Genomic DNA, 26,531 nt, shown 5'->3' on the forward strand with positions numbered 1-26,531 from the left:
CACTTGGAATTAATTTTCGCCATTTTTGCTGAAGGAGTGATTCAGTGAAAATAAAATCCAGTGAATTTACCTTTTTTCCTATATTTTACATTGAACTCGCCAAAAATTAGTGAAAATGAATTCCACACAAAACACCCAAGAAGTCTTTTCAGCGAAAATTAATTCCAATAAAAATAAATTATTTCACAGTATACTTTTACTAAAATCTCGTGATCATGACGATATTGAAATCGTCTAACAAATTTTGAACGGTACCTTCAATCTTGTGTTCAAATCTTCTCTAATTTTCCACCATTTCTTTTTGTTTGTCTCCTTCATGTTTTTATTTTCCACTTGTATCTGTCGGAACTGATCGCTGATGTCACGCAAAATATCACCCTGTGAATAAGAAAAACACTTTTTAATAGTTAATTAGAAAAAAATAAGTGAAAATAACAAACTGCCATTCATCTTAGCTGCTCCCAGAATGTCTTACACCTGCTGGGAGATTCCATTCTGCTGCTGGGTATTCATAGTGTTATGAGGTTTGAGTTACAAGGTTGAAATGTGGTTGATTTCAAAACAGTTTACCACGAATTACCCAGTATTATACTGTAACACTGACACCAATGTAAGATTAGTAAATAGGAGACTAGTAAATAGACATAATGTTTTACGATCATCATACTCACTTGTGTTTTATCTAATGGGATCCTCAACACAATAGGCTTGCTTTGTTCTTGTAATACTGACAACAATAGGCTATTGTCTATCACAGTGATGTTACAAACTCGCCATCCTAGAACAAATCAATAAAATAAATTTTTTTTTTGTTAACCACTACATACAACATACAACAGTATACAACATTTTATAAGACAATTTTCAACTTCAGGACAATTTTACGCACGTTTTCATGAATAACAATAAAAATGTAAACCCTTTAAGTTAACCTTTTCACCACCATTTCCCTCTTTTCATCACAAATTCACAAAACAGTCCTGTGCATAGTCTGCACTTTCGTTCAGAAGATCGGGACAAAAATAGCCAAAAGTGAAAAATTTAAATTGACTCAATTTTTTTCGAAGATAATGATTTGTGTCTAAATCGATAAACAGTTTGAACACAAAATAAAATGATAATTTTTTCGCTCTAATTCAAAAGGTTGAATAAATCCTGAGTTACAGATACAAACGCTGCAAGGTAGTGTGTTAAGGCAGTTCAATTCAAATTTAAAATATGGGAGAGAACTTTCTATTGTATATGATTGAAAACTATTATCCATCTGGAAAATCACTAAAAATTTCAAGTTTGAATGTCACAGAATATATTACCGGTACCCCATAATTTGAAAGTATGAGGATAACATTTTGATTTTACGAACAACAAATTTTCTGAATTTCTCAAGTCAGTCAAATAATGAAATTCGTTTGGAGGGTCCTATGACACAAAGCGTCAGGGCTTTCACAAAACTTTATCTTCTTAAATGGCACAAAATCCTCAAATTGTGAGAATTTCTAGCTCAGCAAAAAATGGTTAACAGTATACACTATGTATCAGCCTACCTCTCCTCTTTACACTGCCTGCTGACACCACTTTTTTCCCCCCATTCATTTCGGTTAAACGTAAAGACTTTCAGCCATCAGAATGTCAAGCTCAATGAAATGCTACTTACCTGGAGGAAGGCACTGTACAGTCTCATCTATGGAGGCATCAATATCTTTTTCCTTCCACACAAAACACTGATTTTCCTCCTCAAGTCTAGTAATCTTTTTGGGGTCTGATCTCTCCTTTTTCAGTTTCCTAGCAACAAAACAATCATTCCACCTTGAATATTACTACATTAGGTCAGAGTCTCCCAAAACACTACCAAGTAGCAAGCAGAGTTTCTTCCTATTACCTGTATACACACTACGCCAATATACATATACCGGGTAGTACCGTAAAATCTGTATTAGAAGCTGCATCCCTAATAGAAGTCGCACCCATTCTTTTTGAATAATAGAGACCCAAAAATTCGTCATTTCTCATATGTGTAGATGCTCTAATAGAAGCCTCATCCCCTCTATTGCATTGTACCATTTTAATAGAAGCCGCGGTTTCTAATACAGATTTTACAGTAAGTTTTTTTTTTTTATAAATTGCAAGGAAGTATTGATAGCTTATCTGTTCAAAGGGCTGCCAATTGAAGTACAAGAGAACATCATGCTATGTATACAAAAAATACAATGCAGAAAAAGGGAAGTTTTTTTCAGCACTTGCTTTGTATTATTTTAGATAAAAGATAAATGAAAATGTTTTAATAGGAAGGTACAAATGTACCAATAAATGTGTGGTCAGTCTGATTAAAATAAAGCATAGGTAGAAAACTAATTGTTTTCAGTACAGATTCTGATCAAAACTTGCATTTCCAAATGACTTTTACTAAGGCATGCTTTTTTTTTTTTAAATTATTTTTGTGCCAGGCGGCAGTTCTGGACATTGAGTGTGTCTGTTGTCTCTCCTGACTTTTTTTGTTGGTATGTGCAAATTGCAAGTGCTAGTGCTGACACGGTGCATTTTGCACGGAAGTCATACCGGGTATTCATGTTTGGGACTACATGACAGGGCCATGTGGCCATCCATCTCTCTGTCAAATGGCAGGCTCGGTCGAACACAAAACCCCAAGTCGCATTCGTTAGTGAATGAATCTCGGCCAGTGGAATTGGCCTTCCCATTGAGTCAGTGGCACACTCACCCAGGGTAGGGGGTCGACCCTTTGATGTTCAGCCTAAGGTAGGATTTGAACTTGGGTCTACCGATCATGAGTCTGAAGCAACAACCATTATGCTACCAGTGACCAAGGCATGCTTTAACTGGTAGGCAAATCCCATCAGAGAGAATCTGCCTGAATTCATATTGGTATCCTATTTCCTCTATGCGCAGCTCTTCTTTAAGGTAGAAGCTTATTCATGATTGCAAATACTCAGAATTTATTAATTTTCAAATAAATTGTACTTCTGGGCATAAGGATATTGACTTAAAAAACGTGGGGCCACTAACTTAGTTTTTGAGAAAATGATGGTTATAATTTAGTGTATAGTGGCTATTTTGGCAGTATTATAGTGCTTTTTATTGTTATTAACACAAAAAAAAAGTAAATGGGGTTGGATACTGTTGACAGTTACGTCATTTTCTGTATTGATTGTGTCAGTTTCACTATGTTTATCAATTGGAGGTCCATGACGTATGTTTTCAGTATACCCATTTTTGCCATTACGTTATTAAACCATGTTTACTAGAGGAAAAAAAAAAAAATAAATAAAAAAAAAAAATAGTGCTTTTACCATTGGTTCCTATGGCAGAGATATGTGCTGTATCTCAAATTGTAGACTGGTGACGTAGGCTGAACAAATATACTGTGAACGATGGGATACTTATTGTTGTCCTCAATTATTTAAAAAATCTGGGCTTTAAAAAATGTCAAAAAATGCAATTTTTCTTTTAACATTGTGTTCTATGGAATTGTTCTCAAAAAAATCGATTTTCAAGAAATATTAGGACATGTTTCTCAAAAGCTTAACTGTAACACAGAAAATGCCATTTCATTGTAACATTAGCTTCATGATTGTAACTAATAAACTAATGAACAAATGCAATTTATGATCAACTTTCTACCTTAATAGAAGCAACTACACATAAACACGAACATACATCCCTTTCAAAATTAGAGTAGGTCACAGGGAAATAAAAGAAAACAGTTGAGATGTGCTGTATCTCAAATTGTAGACTGGTGATGTAGGCTGAACAAATATACTGTGAATGATGGGGTACTTATTGTTGTCCTCAATTATTTAAAAAATCTGGGTTTTAAAAAATGTCAAAAAATGCAATTTTTCTTTTAACATTGTGTTCTATGGAATTGTTCTCAAAAAAAATCGATTTTCAAGAAATATTAGGACATGTTTCTCAAAAGCTTAACTGTAACACAGAATGCCATTTCATTGTAATATTAGCTTCATGATTGTAAATAATAAACTAATGAACAAATGCAATTTATGATCAACTTTTTCAACTTTCTACCTTAATAGAAGCAACTACACATAAACACGAACATACATCCCTTTCAAAATTAGAGTAGCTCACAGGGAAATAGAACAAAACAGTTGAGATGACTTGAAAGAATTTACTGACCTGAGTTTTTTGTAAATATTTGCTAGTTTTTGATGTCTCAGTGTAACTGCCGATGACTGTTGCAGGTAATATACAGACTGGTATGGTTGACTGTCACCAGTACACTTCACTAATGTGTGGCATATATCACGAAATAACTTCATAGGCACCGTGGAAAGACACAGTGTGTAGGCAGTCTTTAATAAATCTATTATTGCACTCAAATCAACATGACCTGAAATATCAACAGATTTGTTTAAAGGGTGCTGTATACGTTTTTGGTATTGATTTTCTAACCTGATGTTTTCATATAAAATATTTACTGAACCACACAAAGCTATATATTAATGGAAAGCCTATTTCACAGTGGGTATGAAATCGACAAGATAGTGTGTATATGGACGTGTATAGTCACATGATCTCTGTGTAAACACAGAAAGCCATTTTTGGGGAAAAATAATTGAACCACTGAATAAATGAATTTAGTAGAACATTTGTAAAAACTGTACCAGTTAGAAGTTCAAACTAAAGTTTTGTAATAGCCAGGGAGTTAAAACAGATTTTCAGTAGCTACAGAGTTCAAAAATGACTAACTGTGAATATGGTAACTGTTCATTCACAGTGGCCGATGAGTGGTACAAATGAAATACACAAAAATAAAATATTTTTGAGGGACTAAAAAACGCAAAAAAAAATAAATGTTTGTCAAATATATACCATTTGACCCCTCGCCAGAGATTGCGTTAACCCCATATTTTGCTTCCCGGACTCCAATTATTGAAGAGGGACCCAGTTTTTCAGGCATGCTGGGGTCCAATCTCTAATAAAGTTATCCAGGGTCAAATTTCAATTTCTTAAAATTTTGTAAGTGGGACTCGTCTTGTCGAGACACTAGTGCAAACTCTGGCCCCTTGCCAAACAAAATCCCTGTCGTTCTTTGACTATTAAACTTCAACACCCCTATACTTAATGAATGCAATAATTGTTATTTTGCAAGCAGTTTCCACACAACAAAATTTTTTAAACCCAAAGTGACCATCAATAAATGCACGTCTTCTTTTGATACATCATGAAATGTGAATAATAAAATGATGATTTTTCTTTTAGAGTAAACCCCTGTCTTTTTTTAAAGATACAATAATATACATCATTGGCCCAAAATTGACGTTTGCACTAAAGTGCAGATCTTTTACCCAAAGTTACATGTATGAAGGAAAATATTCTCCCTGCGTAAGGACACAATGTTCATATTCAGGATGTATTATTTTATTAGATTCCTCTCAGATTATAAATAGGAATTTTAGTCTCCAAAACAATGACATTCCATCAGCAGTGAATAGAGAGCTCAGTCATCTTGAAAAAAAACGTTTTCTGTATGGCACATAAAAGTGTCAATGATCATTACACATCAGAATTTCATATTTTGAACCATGTATTAAACTGCGTGAACGTGAAGGCGTATAATACGAACAGAGCCAAAAAACGTACAAATATAGTGAAAATGTAAATTAACCCTATAGTAGAAACAAATACGTACTTACTTGTCATCGCAGCTGAGTTAAGTTGTCTGCATTTTGAGGTTCTTTTCTTTGGCAATATTAAATGATTATCGGCTTCAATATCACTATCATTCCCTCTGACAAGCTCAATATCATCAATCTCATCATCCGCATCATTGTCCAGAGGACAAAGTTGTAAATCATTTGTATCAGAGAGATAACATCCCTGCAAACCTGTTAGAAGAACTTGACTCAATTCATTCTCAATGTTAATACAGGATAGCTTTTTCCTATGAAGACTAGTACACAACTGTGGGCTCTCTATTCCTGATGAATTTCTGTTAAAATCATCCATACTCAGATCCAGCACCTCATCCTCCTCATCATGGTAATCATCGTTTCCATGGCCACCCTCATCTCTCACTCTTTCTACATTCTCAGTTCTTGTTGCTCTGACTCTCCCTTTTCTTTTTTCTTTGGGAACTTCTAATACAATTTCTTCTTTTGTCACATTTTTCCGCGGTCTTCCCCGCCGAGCAGGCATGCTCCTCTCAACAGTCACTCTGTTATCTTCCACCTCTAGGCTTTTCTTGGATGATTTTGTGTTTCTACGTCTAGTTTGTTTTTTGTTCTCTGGTTGCCATGCTTCATCACTTTCAGAATCAGAAAGATCATAAACATCTTTCCCATCATGCAACATCTCATCCTCGTCCTCGTAACAAACTTCTTTCAAAGTTTTACCTTTCCTCGTATTTCTTGAACTTTCCTTCATGTCCTTGCTTCCACCTCTTGCATTTCTTCGACTTCGACCCCCTGAACATTTATCTTTTTCAACCTCATCCTTGTGAATGTCAATCACCACTTTGCAACTCCTTGCTACGTTTCGTTGCTTGCTTGTCATTTTCACAGCTTTATTTTCCAAATCTAAATGCTCATAGGTATCATTATTACGCGGCTTGACCTTGCATCTTGTGGGTCGTCTCTTCATTTGATCTTGCTTCTCGTTCTCGCACGTCTCTGTGTTTTCGGAATCTGATGCACTATACTCAATCATCTTTTTACGTGTCTTAGCCCTGGTTTTCTTTTTTGGTTTTGTTTCATCAGTAGTCTGGAAATCATATTCCGTACTCCCATTGTGTTCGACTATTATTTTTGTTGGTGAATATTCAATGAAATCCTCATTCTCACTGACGTACTGATGCAGAGTTTTCGACCCTTGTGCTCGAGCGGCATTTTGTCTACTACTGCTGCTTATCTTTTTTGCACTCTGAGTGAGCATCTCCAGTCGACCAATATCAAATGATGATAGTTTTAACACCGTGTTTGGTTCACCATCTAACTCTGTGTCTCCTCCCGTTGCCATGGTATCTCTAGCATCATCAAGAATTTTAATACTTTTCTTTGAAGTTAATTTTTCTGTTTTTTTCATCATCTTCACTTTGTTTTTCATTTTCGTATTGGGATCAGTACCGTTGATCGAGCATTCCTCTAATTTCTTAGTAATTGCATCCAAATCATCTTCCTCTTCAGTGTTCGCAGACTGCTGAGTTTTAATTTTCCAAACATTTGCCAACAACTCCTGAACAGAGCATCCATTTTTCTGAGCTTCTATTTGAAGGAGTACAAGTGATTTCTGGAACAGCATTTTTGCTTCCTGCAACCCAGTTGGACTCAACTTACAGAGCTCTTCTACCTTCTTCACACACTCCCCAGCTTTATTTAAATTACCATCAATCCTACAAATCTCAGCATGTCGGAGATGTACATCAATGATCGGATCAACATACAAATTACCATGCACAGCTCCCTCAATCTTTTTTTTGCCCTTTCCTTTGTTTTTATCTTTTTTCCCCACAATATTGTCCCAGGTATCAGTCAGAACGGCATAGCTATGATCAATTAACAGAACAGCGTCACTGAAGACTTTCCTGATCGCCAAATCATTTTGTCGTAATTTCAAATAATCGATGTAAGCAGATAACATAAGTAGCTGTACCCGATTGACGATGACATCACCTGACAAAACTGGAGACCATTCTAGCGATGGCGATAAATCTTGATTACTCCCATCGTCAGAAGACTCATTCAACGTAGATATCGGTTTACTGATGATGAAGTTGTCATCGTCATCGTCTTCGTCCGTATCAGCATTGCACTGTGATTTTCCAGAGATGGCGTTCTTGGCGTTCAGTAAGTAATTGTGATTGGCTGCTTTACCAGCTTGGGAGGACAGCATAGCGAGTTCCACCAGGAAATGAACACACCTATGGGATGATATTAATAAAGCTGATCACAATTCAACGTTCTTAGTAAAAAAATAAGTCATATTTTAATGATTCAGTGTGCAACAAAACCAATTTTGGGTTTATATGCATATCTAAAGCAAATTGAATTGATTGACCTACGTTATTCTTTTAAAGCGGGAGGAGTCGTCACGTACGCATGCGTCAGATGGCCATAACGCGTCATTGTTTACAAATCTACCCATGAGCCTTTGCATTTTTAGCATGTGTTGTTATCGCTTGGGAGTCAATTCCGGCGTGCGCACAGGTGACAACCCTTCCGCTTTAAGTCTATGCTAGCAGAAACACCATTTATTCAGCTGTATGACTCCAACTACAGTAATGACCTTAATAAACACACTGAGTTTGTACTCACCGAATTGGTAATGCCAGTCTATCCGATATCAGTAATCCTTGCAATAAATAACACTTTGATTCTCTGTAAGCGCCTTGTATGTTGTACAGATAGCCAATTTGATATAAAGACTGCAGCAATGCATACCTCACTGACCACATATCAACACCCCATTCAACTGCAATTAAAGGATCAGGTTGTTGACGGCTCATATCATTAAAGGCAAATGTCGTTGAAGACTCGCGCAGTGAAGACTCGTGTTGTTGAAGACTCATGTTGTTGAAGACTCATATGATTAAAGGCTCATGTACAGTACTGATTTTGTAGGAATTCTGAATCAAAATGGCATCCCTGAAAATCTAGTCGAGCCAGCTTGTTGACTGCAGGGGAGATCAGTCCTCGAGAAGATTTGAGACAGAAACAAAAATTTGTATGGCCTCTGATTTCTTTTGTATTTATTGTATTTTGTATTTCTTTTTGTACTTATTTTGTTTATAGAATGTGAACTTTATTTTACTAAATTACAAATTTTATAACTATAGTTTAAGATTACTATATCAATGTAGGATTTTCGTTTGCGCCAATGACAGGCTAGTAAATTGGTACAACTAGTTGCATCATATCAAATATGTGTGTGTGAGGGATGTGTCATTGGCCAAGAGGGCACACTGCTCAAGTCATTAAAGGTTTATGTTATTAAAGGCTCAAGTTGTCATAGACTCAAGTCAGTAAAGGCTAATGACATTAAATGCTCAAGTCTTTGAAGGCCAATGTCATTAAAGGCCAAGGTAATTAAAGGCCAATGTCATTAAAGGCTCAGGTCATTGAAGGCTTAGGTCATTAAAGGCCAATGACATTAAAGGTTCATGACATTACAGAATCAAGTAATTTAAATCCCATTCCATCAAAGGCTCATGTCCATTCCCTGATTAAATATGAAGCAAATAGACACAGCAACACGACCACCCACCTTTATTATTTCCAGTACACATATTGACAGTAAGACTTTCCACGCCCTGTCGTAGTCTCATCACATCGTATTCTAATTCCTGCGGTGTCTCGCCCACCACTCCTGTAGCCTGGATGTAATTGCAGCGTAATTCTTTACACTCAGCTTTCAAGAGATATGCCCAGCGTTGAGATCGTTCCAAGTTACTGTCCTCTTCTATTTCTAGCAGCAGTCTCTCAAGACTTGAAAACTTGAAAAAAAAAAAAATGAGTCTTTATCAATGACATAGCCCCAGTTTGTATTTGGCTGAATTAACATTTGAGTGCAAGAAATGATAATGGACAGATCCAAAAAACAAATCCCTGTTTCAGACTAGGTTCGATATCGATATAGTGAATAAATTTATTTCTCTAAGGCAATTCCTGATACAGAATCCACTGTCAGTGCTGGGAAAACATCTAAGTACTGATGTGGAACAAAAATGACACAGTGCAAATTATGCATGCTAATTTTGTCAGCGAGCCAAGATTAGCCATGGATAACCAAAGGTAGCAGAGGATAGTCGTAGATAGCAGAGGATAGCCATAGGTAGCAGAGGATAGCCGTAGGTAGCAGAGGATAGCCGTAGGTAGCAGAGGATAGCCGTAGGTAGCAGAGGATAGCCGTAGATAGCAGAGGATAGCCGTAGATAGCAGAGGATAGCCGTAGATTGCAGAGGATAGCCGTAGATAGCAGAGGATAGCCGCAGATAGCAGAGGATAGCCGTAGATTGCAGAGGATAGCCGTAGATAGCAGAGGATAGCAGAGGATAGCCGTAGATTGCAGAGGATAGCCGTAGATAGCAGAGGATAGCCGTAGATTGCAGAGGATAGCCGTAGATTGCAGAGGATAGCAGAGGATAGCCGTAGATAGCAGAGGATAGCAGAGGATAGCCGTAGATTGCAGAGGATAGCCGTAGATAGCAGAGGATAGCCGTAGATAGCAGAGGATAGCCGTAGATAGCAGAGGATAGCCGCAGATAGCAGAGAATAGCAGAGGATAGCCGTAGATAGCAGAGGATAGTCGTAGATAGCAGAGGATAGCCGTAGATAGCAGAGGATAGCCGTAGGTAGCAGAGGATGGCCGTAGATTGCAGAGGATGGCCGTAGATAGCAGAGGATAGCCGTAGATAGCAGAGGATAGTCGTAGATTGCAGAGGATAGCCGTAGATTGCAGAGGATAGCCGTAGATTGCAGAGGATAGCCGTAGATAGCAGAGGATAGCCGTAGATAGCAGAGGATAGCCGTAGATAGCAGAGGATAGCCGTAGATAGCAGAGGATAGTCGTAGATAGCAGAGGATAGCCGTAGATAGCAGAGGATAGTCATAGATAACAGAGGATAGTCGTAGATTGCAGAGGATAGCCGTAGATTGCAGAGGATAGCCGTAGATAGCAGAGGATAGCCGTAGATAGCAGAGGATAGCCGTAGATAGCAGAGGATAGCCGTGGATAGCAGAGGATAGCCGTAGATAGCAGAGGATAGCCGTAGATAGCAGAGGATAGCCGTGGATAGCAGAGGATAGCCGTAGATAGCAGAGGATAGCCGTAGATTGCAGAGGATAGCTGTAGATTGCAGAGGATAGCTGTAGATAGCACAGGATAGCCGTAGATAGCAGAGGATAGCCGTAGATAGTAGAGGATAGCCGTAGATAGCAGAGGATAGCCGTAGATAGCAGTGGATAGCCGTAGATAGCAGAGGATAGCCGTAGATTGCAGAGGATAGCCGTAGATAGTAGAGGATAGCTGTAGATTGCAGAGGATAGCCGTAGATAGTAGAGGATAGCCGTAGATAGCAGAGGATAGCCGTAGATTGCAGAGGATAGCCGTAGATTGCAGAGGATAGCCGTAGATAGCAGAGGATAGCCGTAGATAGCAGAGGATAGCCGTAGATTGCAGAGGATAGCTGTAGATAGCAGAGGATAGCCGTAGATAGCAGAGGATAGCCGTAGATAGCAGAGGATAGCCGTAGATAGTAGAGGATAGCCGTAGATAGCAGAGGATAGCTGTAGATAGCAGTGGATAGCCGTAGATAGTAGAGGATAGCTGTAGATTGCAGAGGATAGCCGTAGATAGCAGTGGATAGCCGTAGATAGTAGAGGATAGCCGTAGATAGCAGAGGATAGCCGTAGATAGCAGTGGATAGCCGTAGATAGTAGAGGATAGCCGTAGATTGCAGAGGATAGCCGTAGATAGCAGTGGATAGCCGTAGATAGTAGAGGATAGCCGTAGATTGCAGAGGATAGCCTTAGGATAGCCTTAGGTTAGCTTTATGTAATGGTGTGCTCGAGTCACATTGTATTATTGTCAGACAGGTGATCTTTTATGGATCTGAAGATAAGAATGGCTAGACAAATAAAGAAATAACACCCCACCCCAAACAGATGACAGGCTTTCCCTACACTTACCTGTTTGGAATACAGCAAATAATAACCATAAGATATCTTATACACCAGCTCTACCATTCCTACTGAATTGTCATAGATGAAAGACAGGTTGGATTTACTTTGTTCAAGCAAGGTATGCGCATGTGACAGGTTGCCATGGTAACTGATAAACTTGGCTGCCTCGGCGTAAGCCATGGTGGCAGTGTGGTAGAGTTTGCCAGCGGCTGCAAACTTCCCAAGCAGCTGTAAACAATGAATGACTTGCACCTCCTATGAAAGAAACAAGATTACATTGTACTATCTTCAAAAGTGGAAACCATCTTGGGGAGGGGGGGTTTACTCATTATCACAATTGCTTAATATCTAGGTGGCTGTGTTTGATTCCCTTAGCTTCAGAGCTGTAATGGGCGATTCCATTTGTTATCTGCACCCCAGTGTTGAGTTTTGTACACGAACATGTCATATTAAGGAGTAGATCTCCTGAGTAGAAAATAAATTACAAGATATTACATGATTACTGCAAAATACTTTATTTTAGCTGGAATTAATTTTCGCTGAATAGACTTTTTAGGTGTTTTGTAAGGAACTTATTTTCACTGATTTTTGATGAGTTGAATGTAAAATATAGGAACGATATATTAGTTGGATTTTATTTTCACCTCATCATTCTTTCAGTGAAAATAGCGAAAATTAATTCCAAGTGAAAATAAAGTATTCTACAGTAGTATGGTGTGAATTTTATGGCTTGCTTGGATTCACGCCTTTTTATAGTGAAATATTGGTTGTAAGTCAAGGCTTTTATGATCAAGACATGCATGGTAAATGTTTTTGAGTATAAAGCACTATTCTCCCCAGAAAAACAGCCTACTGTAAAAGCATTAATTTTCACTGGTATTTTAATGTAATAAAAATCGCTAGTCACTATGCTACAAGAATTTCACATAAGGCCAGACTTTTTTTTATTCCTTGTTTTGCGAGTTTTTATAAGGCAATTTTTTTGAGGAGGGGGGAAAAAAATAAAGTTAAATCTTTTTTCCCCATCAGATTTGTGTGATTCTCAAAGAATTGTAAGTGAGATAATTGATCGGAGAGAAGAAATGAAATAAAATTTTATTCCATGTATAACCTTGTTTCTCATCTGCGCGAGACTTCGGTACTTTGATCATGATACTGCCACGAAAATGCATCTTGGATTTGTTATGCAGCAGGCGGTAAAAAAATGAAGATAAAAATAATATTTTTTTAGCATTTTTTCGCGCTTACAAGTCGGTGGGCGCGAAAAATTACGCTGAAATAAAATAATATTTTTATTTCATTTTCGGCTCACGTTCATTCGGCAGGTTCGCGAAACAATGGATAATAAAAGTCTGGCCTAAACATTGTTCTGCACATGTATTGAATGGGTCGCATGGAACCCATATCAACATGACATAGCTCTGAAATATATTTTCAAATATTTTCACATGATAGTCCCCAAAGCAACTTTTAACAAAATACAAGTGTAACGTACCATTAAGCATGCTTTCAAAACTGATACATTTCTAAACTGAGCAGCATAATCTGTCTTGCATCAGTAACAGGTAAACATGCTGAAATTATTTATAACAAGTATACTCGCTTTAAAAATTACGAGTTTTTGTGAAAAGGCAAAGCCAGCTGAAAGACAGCATGGAAGTTAATTTACGCCTAGCCCTGGATGCACAGCGTTGTCAGAGTGGACGTTATTTACATTCTAACTGATTGTCCATACTCAACAACTTATGCAAATTACATCAAATTTGAGATTTTTACAGATAAATCAAGGTTCTGACAGTTACTGTTTTTTTGCGTCTGCTCAATCAAAAACAGTGCACATCAATTTGCTGTATATTCACTTTATTTTTCTATATCAGGATCCATGGCGGTACTGTACAGTAGAATACTGTGGAATACTTTATTTTCGCTGGAATTAATTTTCGCTGAAAAGGCTTTTTGGGCATTTTTTATGGATTTTATTTTCACTGATTTTTGACGAGTTTAATGTGAAATATAGGAAAAAAAGTATATTCGCTGGATTTTATTTTCACGGAATCATCCCTTCAGCGAAAATAGGGAAAATAAATTACAAGCGAAAATAAAGTATTCTACAGTACTTTATTTACGCTTGGAATTAATTTTTGCTGAAGGAATAATTTAGCGAAAATAAAAATCGAGCAAATATACCATAAATTTCATACACAACACCTAAAAAGTATTTTCAACGGGAATTTATTACAGCTACAGTATGTTACAGTATTTGAGCAGACAGCCAGTGACTGAACATAAATATCGCGATGAGATCCAGGGCTAACGTACGCTCAGACAGTACGATAAGTGGGATGGTCGAATTGAGCGCGCTACCCGATGATCACAGTTGTACAAATTACGATGACTCACCCTTTGTGATAGTTTATATATTGATGACAGTACTGTCATGGCTTCACATGTATCCTCCATCACATAGTGTGATTTACAATTCTTCCATATATCCAATGCTTTATCTAGATTCCTGTGTTGATGGATTTCATTCGGAATATCACATGTAATGTCAATCACATCAGTAGTTGTCTCATCAATGATATTGGTTTCCATAAACTGTAATGTAGAGACAAAATCATTTGTTACAGGTCTCCACCAATCAAAAACGAGAATAGACCAATTTGCATAACCCCAGGGGTTTTTCTAAAAAAAAACTGCAAGAGGGAGCACTGCAATTCAGCGGCGCCATTAAGAGGGGGGGGGGGAGATACGGTTCTCCCCACCAGGGTGTGGAGTTTTTGATAATTCCAAGTTAAAATGGAGCATTCTATGGGATCCTTGGGGCCAAAATTACTATCAGACAGGTCACAGTTGAAGACTGTGGCCACATGTGATCCCTGGTCAATCAGAATGTTATAGTTGCCAGAGGATCAGCCATGGCATGAGGGCGCTGCACCCCTGTTCCCTGTGATTACCTCTTTTACCACAAGACTTTTTTTACCCTAAATTTTCTTTACTTTTTTTTTATATATATTCTTCAATACTTCTGGATATGAACCCTAATTTTGAAGCCAACAGTCAAAATTTGAGTCAACTTTCATCAGTTATTGTTGTCCAATTTTCTGAAGAAAAATGCAGACTATAAATTGTGAATTTGTGATAAAAAGAGGGAATTGGTGGAGAAAATGTTAAACATTTATTCATCAAAAATACTGGGTTCATTTTCATCTACATTTAATTTGTATATGATAAGCAAATATTTGCATATTTATGACTTGTCCACCAATCAAAATCAAGACTGGGTTCATTTTCATCTAATTTGAATATCATTAGCAAATATTTGCATATTTACATGTATGACACGTCCACCAATCAAAATTAAGTCTTACCTTAGTTTGATGTATAATATAATTCCATACATAAACTACAGCGAGTAAATCTAGTATTTTATCATCTTGACTCTCAGATGTAATGTCTTCTAAGATATTCATTGCTTCCTCACAGCATTCATGCATTTCACTGAATAAATCAAGTAAATAATTTTTTTAAACACATTACCAGTATTTTGAATGATTGATTAATATGAGGTTATTACGAGGATACCTCAAAGTATGCATGAAGACAGTACAGTGGAAGTATGGGACGCGACGGCGTACTGTCTGAGTGCATACTTTAAGGCAACCTCTTAATAACCTTATTATTATTAGGATACATCATGGGAATGAACAGAATCTGCAAACTTCTTTGTGTGGAGACCGATCAAACCCTGGTGGCAGGCCTGTTTGTTTTTATTATTAGAGAACGCTTACGTGCATAATCATTCCATATTTGAAATTCGCATTTCCTAATACGGTAGGATGAAAATACCCCGTAAAATTATGACATGCTGTATCTTATGGCGTTACAGTGACAAATGTATAATAATATATTGTATTTGTGCTATTACAATCAAATTTCCATTAAATGTGTACATAAACAAAAAATTTCCATACACTGTTTTTGCTCAATTACTAGGCACGTACATTCTATGGTAAAAAAAGTAATACTTTAAAGACTCAATATTCAACAAACGCAAATTTTTGTTTTTAGGTATTAGAGCAAATAGAGAATTATATAGCAGATAATCTCTCATTTACATCTCAGCATATATACATATAATATCTACACATCATAATTCAAAAACCAACAATGAAAGTGAATCCCACAGACTCAATGACATTAGGGTGCCCTTTGACAGATCGCCATTCTTCAAACTAGCATAACAGTCTTGGCTAGTGCATAAAACTAAAACTAAAGTACTACTACAATTTTCGCTGCTGGTAATTTTCCAGATTCGATAATTTTATAGCTTTCGTGGAGGAAAATGTCTGAAAGACAAATTTTTCAATGCTACAAAAATATACAATTTTCATTGACACAAGGGTATTTCCTCTCTCTAGAAATTAAAGCAATTTATAATATTGTCAAAACAACTGTAAAATATTTTTGCTTTGGATTTGTTCTGCTACCGTGGGGTATTTTCACTGAAGGGATGATTCACCGAAAATTGCTCAAATATACCCTTTTCCCGCTATTTTACATTCAAAATAAATTCCATATAGCACATCCAAATCATTTCAGCAAAATTCAATTCCAGCTAAAATAAAGCATTTTACAGTACTATGCTGAATGGGCCAACCACAAGATTTTAACCTTCAATTTTTCGGATGCTCAATACACACACTAGTTATGCCACATATATCAGGTATCCAGTAATCTTCCAGTTGTCCGTGTGCATCAAATAACAGTTCACATATAGCGCTCAGTGCAAGATGGATTAGCAACCAATCAGTTACATGTTAAATGACATTACTTTATTTTAGCTGGAATTAAATTTTGCCTGTTTTGTATGAATTGAATGCAAAATATATGATATAAAATGCATCTTCACTGCAATTTATTTTCGCAGATTCATCTTGCCAGCAAAAATACTGTAAAATACTTTTTTTTCGCTTGGAATTAATTTTCACTATTTTCGCTGAAGGAATGATTCAGTGAAAAATAAAATCAGGCAAGTATACCCTTTTTCCTACATTTTACATTCAACTTGTCAAAATTCAGTGAAAATAAATCCCATACAAAACACCCAAATAGTCTTTTCAGCGAAAATTAATTCCAGCTAAAATAAAGTATTTCACAGTAGATTTCAAGTGAAAATAAAGTACATGTATGGTTACAGAAACTATTTGAGTTCTTCAACCCTAGTGTCTTTTTCACTCCACAAAAGTCTTTGGTATACAGAGACCAGTAAAACTTGTTTTTTATACTTACTTAGCTGACTTGTCAGACACCATATCAGCTTGGTATGAAAGTTTAGATAACTGTAGTAAGTAGTAAGCTCTCTGTTCTTTGTTATTGTGGCTGACATTATAGATATCTAATAACCCATGAAGCACACTGTACTGCTCCACTGATGTATCGTAACTAGGAAAAGAAATAAAGTAACTGGATTGGTCATACAGCTAACTAGTGTTTTCCCCCAGAAAATACTGTAGAACACGTTGAAATAGCTGCATGCAATTTTAGCAGATTTGACTCTTGGCATGAATTAACAGAATCTTAATTTAGCTAAAGTGATTACTGTAAAATGATTAATTATTCACTGGGTTTTAATTTTGCTTATTTCGCTGACTGGATAATGCGCTAAATTAAAACCCAGTGAATATGTAAAATTTAGCATAGAAATAATAAAACCGTGAATTTAAAACCAACTGAATATGCCTGAAATGGTAAATCAGTGAAATTTAAACCCAGTGAAAATTAGTCATTTTACAGTATCTCATTGTGAGAATATACTTTATGTTAAATTAGCTACATCTTGAATTAGCGAAATTACAGATTACCGGTAGCTAAATTAGCTAATATTACATGCTAGCTAAAAAGTTGCATTTTACAGTAGTATTGGCTAATTTACATAACAATAGGATATGTTAAAGACTGATATTAGTATGCTAATTTGGGTCTATTGCTGCCCAAGGGAGAACCCTGCTAACTGTGTACATTGGACAACTAAATCACCAGACTTCCATGCATGTTCAAACATGGCGACCAAGTTACATATAAAATAACATATGGAGCACTATAATATTGCATGGGAGAGGGGAGATGTTCAAGATGACCAGTTTTAGTCACTCTCATATAGATGTCAGTGTTCTTTCCAAAAACATGACAATACCATCACATTGCAATGTTTTACCTGTCACATTGGTCTGATACTGCCTTAGTGATTTATTACCACTGCGCCCCCTTTGTACATGTACCAATCTAATAAATTTCTGAGAACTGGAAACTTGTGTGTAGTTGTACATTCTTGATTTAATAAAAGGTAATGTAATGTACTGTAATGTAATGTAATGTGTAGACTGGCGCAGTCGGGCGATTAATTTGTTTTTGTAGTTCAAATAAAATAAAAAAATTCGCGAAATGGAGGTGTTAGCGTGAAATCCCCTGTAACTGTGAAATCACCCCAACTGGTTTATTCTGCATGGCCCTCTATCGACACAGCAGGAACCCGTCGATCTTTCAACGGGTAATTATGTTAATGTGTCCTAATTGACAATCATCTAAGCCAATCACAACGTCTCTTAAACTGACCTCTGACTGAGAAGACGTCGGCTTGTTGTAGCAGCTGATTTTTTTTTTTAATTCTACGACTAGTACGAGTTACTTTTTAACACATTGTGATGAATTAGAAACGACGACTACGACAAACTCAAATTTCAACGTGCCGCCATGTTAGGTCTGCAGTGTGACCTTTACCATGTTGACCTAATTCTGTACGTATTTCCGCGCCCACTTGTAGGCATCATGACTATTTAATAGCAATGAATTTCCTGCAGAATAAACCAGTCGGGGTGATTTCGTGCTAACACCTCCATTTTGCATTTTTTTTTAATTTTATTTAAACTACAAAAACAAATTAATCGCTCTGACTGCGCCAGTCTATGTAATGTACTGCAATGTACTGCAATGCAATGTACTGCAATGTAATGTACTGTAATGTAAGGTAATGTACTGCAATGTAATGTAATGTACTGCAATGTAATGTAATGTACTGCAATGTAATGCAATGCAATGTAATGCAATGTACTGCAATGTACTGTACTGCAATGTACTGTACTGCAATGCAATGCAATGTACTGCAATGTACTGCAATGCAATGTAATGTAATGTACTGCAATGTACTGTAATGTACTGTACTGCAATGCAATGTAATGTACTGCACTGTAATGTAATGTACTGCAATGTAATGTACTGTAATGTACTGCAATGTAATGTAATGTACTGCAATGTAATGTACTGCAATGTAATGTACTGCAATGTAATGTACTGCAATGTAATGTACTGCAATGCAATGCAATGTAATGTACTGTACTGCAATGTAATGTAATGCAATGTACTGCAATGCAATGTAATGTAATGCAATGTACTGCAATGTAATGTACTGTACTGCAATGTACTGCAATGTAATGTAATTTACTGCAATGTACTGTACTGCAATGTACTGCAATGTAATGTAATTTACTGCAATGTACTGTACTGCAATGTAATGTACTGTACTGCAATGTACTGCAATGCAATGTACTGCAATGCAATGTAATGTAATGCAATGTACTGCAATGCAATGTAATGTAATGCAATGTACTGCAATGCAATGTAATGTACTGCAATGCAATGTAATGTACTGTACTGCAATGCAATGTAATGTACTGTAATGTACTGCAATGTAATGTACTGCAATGTAATGTAATTTACTGCAATGTACTGTACTGCAATGTACTGTACTGTAATGTACTGCAATGTAATGTACTGCAATGTAATGTAATTTACTGCAATGTAATGTACTGCAATGTAATGTACTGCAATGTAATGTACTGCAATGTACTGTACTGCAATGTAATGAACTGCAATGTAATGAACTGCAATGTAATGTAATGTACTGCAATGCAATGTAATGTACTGCAATGTACTGCAATGCAATGTAATGTACTGTACTGCAATGTAATGTACTGCAATGTACTGCAATGCAATGTACTGCAATGTACTGTACTACATTGTACTGCAATGTAATGTAATGTACTGCAATGTAATGTACTGCAATGCAATGTAATGTACTGCAATGTACTGTAATGAACTGCAATGCAATGCAATGTACTGTAATGTACTGCAATGTAATGTACTGCAATGTAATGTACTGCAATGTAATGTAATGTACTGCAATGCAATACAATGTAATGCAATGTACTGCAATGCAATACAATGTAATGCAATGTACTGCAATGCAATGTACTGCAATGCAATGTACTGCAATGTACTGCAATACAATGTAATGCACTGCAATGCAATGTAATGTACTGTAATGCAATGTACTGTAATGTACTGCAATGCAATGTAATGTACTGTAATGTACTGCAATGCAATGTAATGTACTGCAATGTAATGTAATGTACTGCAATGCAATGCAATGTAATGCAATGTACTGCAATGCAATGCAATGTAATGTACTGCAATGTAATGTAATGTACTGTAATGTAATGTACTGCAATGTACTGCAATGCAATGCAATGTAATGTAATGTAATGTAATGTAGTGTAATGTAATGTAGGTGAATAATTGTGTATTGTGCAATTGTGTTGATCATCACAATTTGTTTAAAATAATTATGCAAATTGTATGCATATTAGTATGTAAATGATTTAAATTTCTGGGAAGAACACTTGGAGTTACACACTGCTACATAATTGTTACCTCTGTTCTTTATATACTTCATATTCCAACTGATAGACATCATGACAATCACTGTCAAGGTAATCCTTTAGAGTAGGTGTGCTGAAAATAATTAAATATATTTATTACAGATGGGAGGAGATAGTAAGATTTGAATAAAATTTATAAAAGATGGTGGTCGTCATGCTGTACCCATTTAAATTTCAGGTAAACAATAGTGTTCTCCTAGGAAAAATTGCATACAGTATTTGCTTAACAATAGTATATGTTAATGAAACGTAATGTAATCTTTTTTTTTTTTTGTTATGCTAAAATTGGTTCTATTGTTAAAGCGCGGTGGTCGTCGAGTGTTTGAATTTCATGTAGATAAACAATGTATTTTACATGTGTTATATACGTCACTATGAGTCCCATATCTAACAGGACGCGACACAACTGCCGCCCTTTAATATAAATTTTAACAGTTGGGAACCCCTACTCTATAATGCCCTGGGGAGAACCCTGCAATGTATTTTCACACAATGTACACATTGCAAGCGATCCATAATTTGACAAGTCAAAGTCCTCAGACAAACATTTCTCCAACAATGGGCCATTCCTGTTTATATCTGCACTCCCCCCTGTTGATGTGGTCGGATTTCCAGCACTGTATCATGGGGAAAATACCCCGGAATTCCAAATGTATATGGAGAAACAGAATCTGGAAATCCAGACGAGTATGGAAAAAAAATTCCTGGAAATTTTGAACTTGGTAAATTAGCATATGATGAGTTATATTTGGAAATCCTACTCTGTATGGTGGCACAATGGAACTCATCAACACCATAAGTAGGAACTATAGTTTTGGATTTCCATTACTGTATGGTGAATGGTGATTTGGAAATAAAACTTTGAATGACTTATACACCCATGGAAATTATACCCTGTATGAAGTAAACACACAAGCTCATCAACAGGGGGGTGCAGATATAAACTGGAATGGCCCAATACAACTTTACATCTTTCCTCTCACCTGAGATCCAAATCATGTTTCGCCTTCACGAACATTACGACAAAGTTCTTCACAGAATGTCCAAATAAGGATATTGCTGACACAGCCGTTTTGATGGCATCTTCAGAAGATTCAGTCTTTCTTTGGCAGTCAATCAATAGTTCATATTTCTTTCTCAACTTCATCTGTTGGGTGAAAATTCTTTGTTTTGTTAACCTGTATCTCTGAATCAACATTATAGACAGTAAATAAGAAAACGCACGTCTAAAAACTTAAAAAAATGAAAGATATACATGTAGCAGTTCCTAATCTGTAACCAAAAACTTACAATCAATTTTCTCTGATTATTTATGTTTATTCTGTAATTTACTGGTAAACAAAATTGGATTCAGTCAAAATTTTTCAAATCAAATGTGGAGTGCCTGTCTACAATGTGGCTGGCAAAAAGGCTGCCCTGAATATTGCTCTTCATACGCTTATTGTACTGTAAAATTCAGCGAATATACCTTTTTTCCTATATTTTACATTTTATTCATCAAAAACATCAACAAATTTGTTACAAAACAAGAAAAATTAATTGCAGCAAAACTTTTTTATTTTTTTCATTCCTAGAATTTTTCTTGTTTTTTGTCATTTAGACGAGGGACTAGATTCCTCAAAAAACAGCTCAACACACAAAATGGCTAATTACAATTTGTACTTTGTATATTTCAAATTCTTATGGTCCTTCAACTTCAACCAATAATACTATTGAGTAAAATTGGATTTTCAAAATTTTAAAAGCAGAAAATGACTGAAAAGTTAGTCGTTTTGGCATACGGCTGAGCAGTAATTTCACCAGCAACAGTTAGGTATAGCCAGCAGTCATCAAGTTTATACATCTGAACCATTGCATACCTACTAATACACTATTCTATATTAATTACTGTAAAATCTGTATGAAACACAGCGGCTTCTATTAAAATGGTACAATGCAACAGAAGGGGTGCGGCTGCTATTAGAGCATCTACACTTATGAGAAATGATGAATTTTTTATTCTAAATTATTCAAAAACATTGGGTGCGACTTTTATTAGAGATGCAGCTTTTAATACAGATTTTACGGTGATACTGTAAAAGATTATTCAGCTTGATTTTAGCTGGAATTAATTTTCCCTGAAAAGACTTTTTGGATGTTTTGTATGAAATTCATTTTCACTGATTTTTAAAAATTTGAATGTAAAATATAGGAAAAAAGGTATATTCACTGGATTTTTGGATCATTCCTTCAGCAAAAATAGCGAAGCGAAAAAATAATTTCACTTCAACACTACATTATGTGACTTACTTTATCTGCTCTGTTCTCATCCAACCTATCATCATTTGTACTACAGTACTCGTATATTTGTTGGCATGACAACAGTAATAATGGTAAACAGTCAACATATCTTCTATCTTTATATAGTACAACAGCAAGATTGTAACAATGCACACCTATAGGGAAAATAGAGAGTAAACAACTTTTAAGTTTGATGCTTTCTGGAATCATGCAAACTCAAAAATAAGCTATATTCTCCCCTAATAAATAATAATTAAGGTAGAAGCCTAGACATAATTTTTGACAAAATTGGTCATAAATCGCATGACAATGTTCATTAGTTTATTATGTACAATCATGAAGCTAACGTTCCATGGTAAATGAGAAACGTGTCCTACTATTTCTTGAAAATTGCTATTTTTAGAACAATTCCGTAGAACACAATGTTAAAGAAAAATTGCATTTTTTGACACTTTTAAAAACCCAGATTTTTTAAATAATTCAGAACAAAAAATACTCCATCATTAACAATATATGATTTTTTCAGCCTATGTAACCAGGCTAGATTTTGAGATATTGCATAATATCTCTGCCATAGGAACCTGTGGTAAAAGTGTTATAATACTGTCAAAATTGTGACTTTCCACCAAAATACAACCATCAATTTCTCCAAAAAAAGGCTGGTGACCCCAAAACTTTTTTAGCTCAATATTCTAATACATGTATTGCCTTGGAGTACAATTTATTGCAAAAATTATGAAATTAAAGTTAAACCTTTTCGCTGGTAACTGGCTGAGAAGCCTGGACACCATGAGTGAGAATTCTGGGCAGCTGACTGAGAATTCTGGGTGATTGACTGATAAACCTGGGCACCTGACTGACAAACCTAGGCAGCTGACTGACACACTCTGGCAGCTGAGAACATTTCCTGAAAATAAGACTCAGACTTGCATGTAGAGGGAACGCTGAACCTGAAGTACGACTTACCAAATTGTGCTCTTTCGTTGGCTGCCAACATACCGCCTTCTCCACTGGCAACAGTCGATATAATATCCAGCGTTTTATGACAAGTTGGCAAACAATACGAATACAAATCCAGTTTGGTGGGCAGCTGTTGAAGCAGTAATTGATAAACTAAATCAAGACATAGCATTTGTTTATTAGTGTCCTGCTGTTGAGCAGACCTCGATTCCGTAATCTGTTTATTTCGTTGATGGACATCCACGCACAAGGTGAATAACTTGATGATTTCTTGATAGAACTCGGTTGACTTTTTTGAGAGATGGTCGCTGCAGTTCAGGCCTTCTGAGATAACTTTACGAAGCAGGTCTGTAGATTGTAAAACTACTTGAAACATTTCAGGGGTGATACTTTTGTATTTCTTCATCGCTGTGTAAATAGACTGCAGTAGCGATATAGTTTCTGCATCCGGCAACTTGTCCAAAGCAAGATTTAAACTTGCATGTAAAATATCACTACAAATTTGCAATGACGTCTTCAGTGGTTGTGCAGTACAAAGTTTGTAAATTTGTTTCATGTGGTTCCCGAGCCACGTTAATGCAGTTTTTGTTGACCCTACCGAGTACATACAATCTGTGCATTTCATTGTCCATCTCATCAAGGCTACAATGTCTATTTCCCCAAGGGTTCCTCTTTGTAGTTGGTGCTCAAATTTCTCAAGCATATTATCAAAAACAGTCTTGTAACATTTATGGAGCACAGTATGTGAACTCTGCATTGATTTCATAAATTGGGCCACGGCTTTTGACGCTTGCTCCACGACCCAGCTGACTTCAGAAGTGCTCAGTAGAGCAAACCGCACAGCCGAAGTCCTGAATTCGAGAACCATCACAGACACGCCCGTCAAAGCATCACCGGCTTGTGACTTTTCAATATCAATGGCTGCTTTCCACGCACAATTAAAAGACTGCTTAGCAATATTATCAATTTCACCACCACAGTCGGGATTTTCATCTCGGCTGCAGCAAAGCTGTTTATATAGATGCGAGGAAAATTCTAAACAATCATCGTAGCGTTGATATTTATATGTGTGTAATACAACATGAAATAACAACTTATCCAGCAACATAGGATTGGTACTACCGAATGAAAGAACAGACGTACACTGATGAGCCAGCCTGCACATTTCAATCACGTCATCAAGATCATCAGTGCTGGCAGCTAATAGTTGAACACAGTGCCGGAGTACTTTTAAACTGAAGACACCATATTTTTCAGATTCCTTCTTCGCCACTTTCTTCTGTATCACTGGTCCCAGGTACATCTGGCAAAAAAGATAAATGCTCATTTACAAGGCTGCATGTTTTATCACAATCTGAATGATAATTCTCAAAGAGGAACTAGAACAGGAAGTCAGTAGATGTTGGTTAGTGTGGAGGAAAAACAGAGGTGTTAATCCAAAATTTTTTGTTTGTGATTGGGGAAAGAGTTCCTTTTGTACCCCCATCCCTAACCCTACCCTCCAGCACTCCTCATTTAATTGTACATGCCCCCTCCTAAGGACATCTATAGTTATCTGGAGGGGACATATACAAATGAATTGGGTAACTGGGAGTGAGTGTTAGAGTTAGGGTTAGGGTGTACAAAAGGAACTCTTGCCTAAAGCGAGAGGGTTGTCACCTGCACACACGCGGGAATTGAGTCCCAAGCGGCAAAAGAACACACGCTAAAAACGCAATGGCTCATGGGTAGACGCTTGTTTATAAACAATGACACGCTATGGCCACCTGACACATGCGCAGGTGACTACTCCCCCATTTTAATATTTGAACCTACGGTACACCTTTTAATGAAAGATGGCATTTCGCTTAGTACATGTATCTTGGCAGAAATACGTTCCTCCATGATAGAATGTAATTTTGTTGTGTGGGTATTTTACTTTAAATGTAATAGATACCAGTCTCAAAAGTAAGCCAACATGTGATTCATGGCATGAGCAGATGTAATAAGCTGATCATCAAAACAGAACCAGTTATGGGTGAGGGGCCCCATGAAACTCTTACAATGTACCTCATGTAGTCCTACATGAAACCATAAGGTTACCAGAAAAATTGATATCTACATTCGTTAGTGAACTGTTCACTGAAACACACCCACAGAACTTTTTTGGAATTAGTGAAAGACTTATCATTTATTAATATTAATTTTATGAATTAGTACATGTATTATTAATATTATTTATGTTAAATATTCAGGGCTACAGTTTGGCTAATCCGATTGCAATGTATACTGTACACATAGACTACGAAATTGTGTTGAATAAAAGCGGGGGAATATGGTATTCCTATTCCAAATAATAATAATAATTGAGATTTCTAGACGTTACGGCCCCTTCTCATTAATCATATTATCAGCCAACACTGTTCCTGTCACAGCATCATGCACTTTATTTCAGTGATGTTTGAATTGAAGGTGAATACAGAGTATATTTCAAAATCTCCAAATATAAGAAATGTTTTTTTTTACCAAAACAAAAATATTTCAAAACATCTAGGAACTCCGAGTTATCGAACTGCGCTATTATAAACCAATTCTTTGTTGACAAGTTCAAAATCCAAAGTAAAACGAACCTTGACGTCTTCCAGCACATCGCACACCGACTGACCCTCCTTGAGAGCCTTCAATATTCTTTCTTCCTCCATATTCAGTCAGTTCATTCTTGCAGTGTTGCTCAAAATACAGAAATACGAGCGAATATACCGTTCTCGGCAAAGCAAAGCTTAGCTTCCTTTACAAAAAATTAAAATGGCCGCCAAATACTCAACGAAAAGGGTTTCAGTAGGCTGTATCTGATTGGAGGATATTTTTTGTTGCGACTAAT

The 26,531-nt window shown here is 36.4% G+C and overlaps 1 protein-coding gene across 1 annotated transcript in view; it reads right to left on the bottom strand.

The window, feature by feature from the left end:
* LOC102809874 (uncharacterized) overlaps positions 1-26,494 on the bottom strand; it is a 35,410-nt gene extending 8,916 nt beyond the window's left edge. Inside the window, exons 1-16 of the mRNA XM_085494427.1 lie at positions 26,281-26,494; positions 23,678-24,974; positions 22,721-22,866; positions 21,415-21,578; positions 20,424-20,504; positions 16,947-17,099; positions 15,026-15,155; positions 14,055-14,252; positions 11,661-11,909; positions 9,238-9,466; positions 8,289-8,445; positions 5,673-7,894; positions 4,153-4,366; positions 1,655-1,782; positions 672-778; positions 256-378 (exon numbers count right to left, since the gene is read on the bottom strand). Coding sequence (XP_085350553.1) covers positions 256-378; positions 672-778; positions 1,655-1,782; positions 4,153-4,366; positions 5,673-7,894; positions 8,289-8,445; positions 9,238-9,466; positions 11,661-11,909; positions 14,055-14,252; positions 15,026-15,155; positions 16,947-17,099; positions 20,424-20,504; positions 21,415-21,578; positions 22,721-22,866; positions 23,678-24,974; positions 26,281-26,352 — 5,670 coding nt within the window. The 5' untranslated portion in view covers positions 26,353-26,494. The remainder of the gene's footprint in view (positions 1-255; positions 379-671; positions 779-1,654; positions 1,783-4,152; positions 4,367-5,672; positions 7,895-8,288; positions 8,446-9,237; positions 9,467-11,660; positions 11,910-14,054; positions 14,253-15,025; positions 15,156-16,946; positions 17,100-20,423; positions 20,505-21,414; positions 21,579-22,720; positions 22,867-23,677; positions 24,975-26,280) is intronic.
* Between the last annotated feature and the right edge of the window lie 37 nt (positions 26,495-26,531).

This window comes from Saccoglossus kowalevskii, chromosome 20 (assembly GCF_978046115.1).
Source record: "Saccoglossus kowalevskii chromosome 20, keSacKowa6.1, whole genome shotgun sequence".
Taxonomy (NCBI): Eukaryota; Metazoa; Hemichordata; class Enteropneusta; family Harrimaniidae; genus Saccoglossus; species Saccoglossus kowalevskii.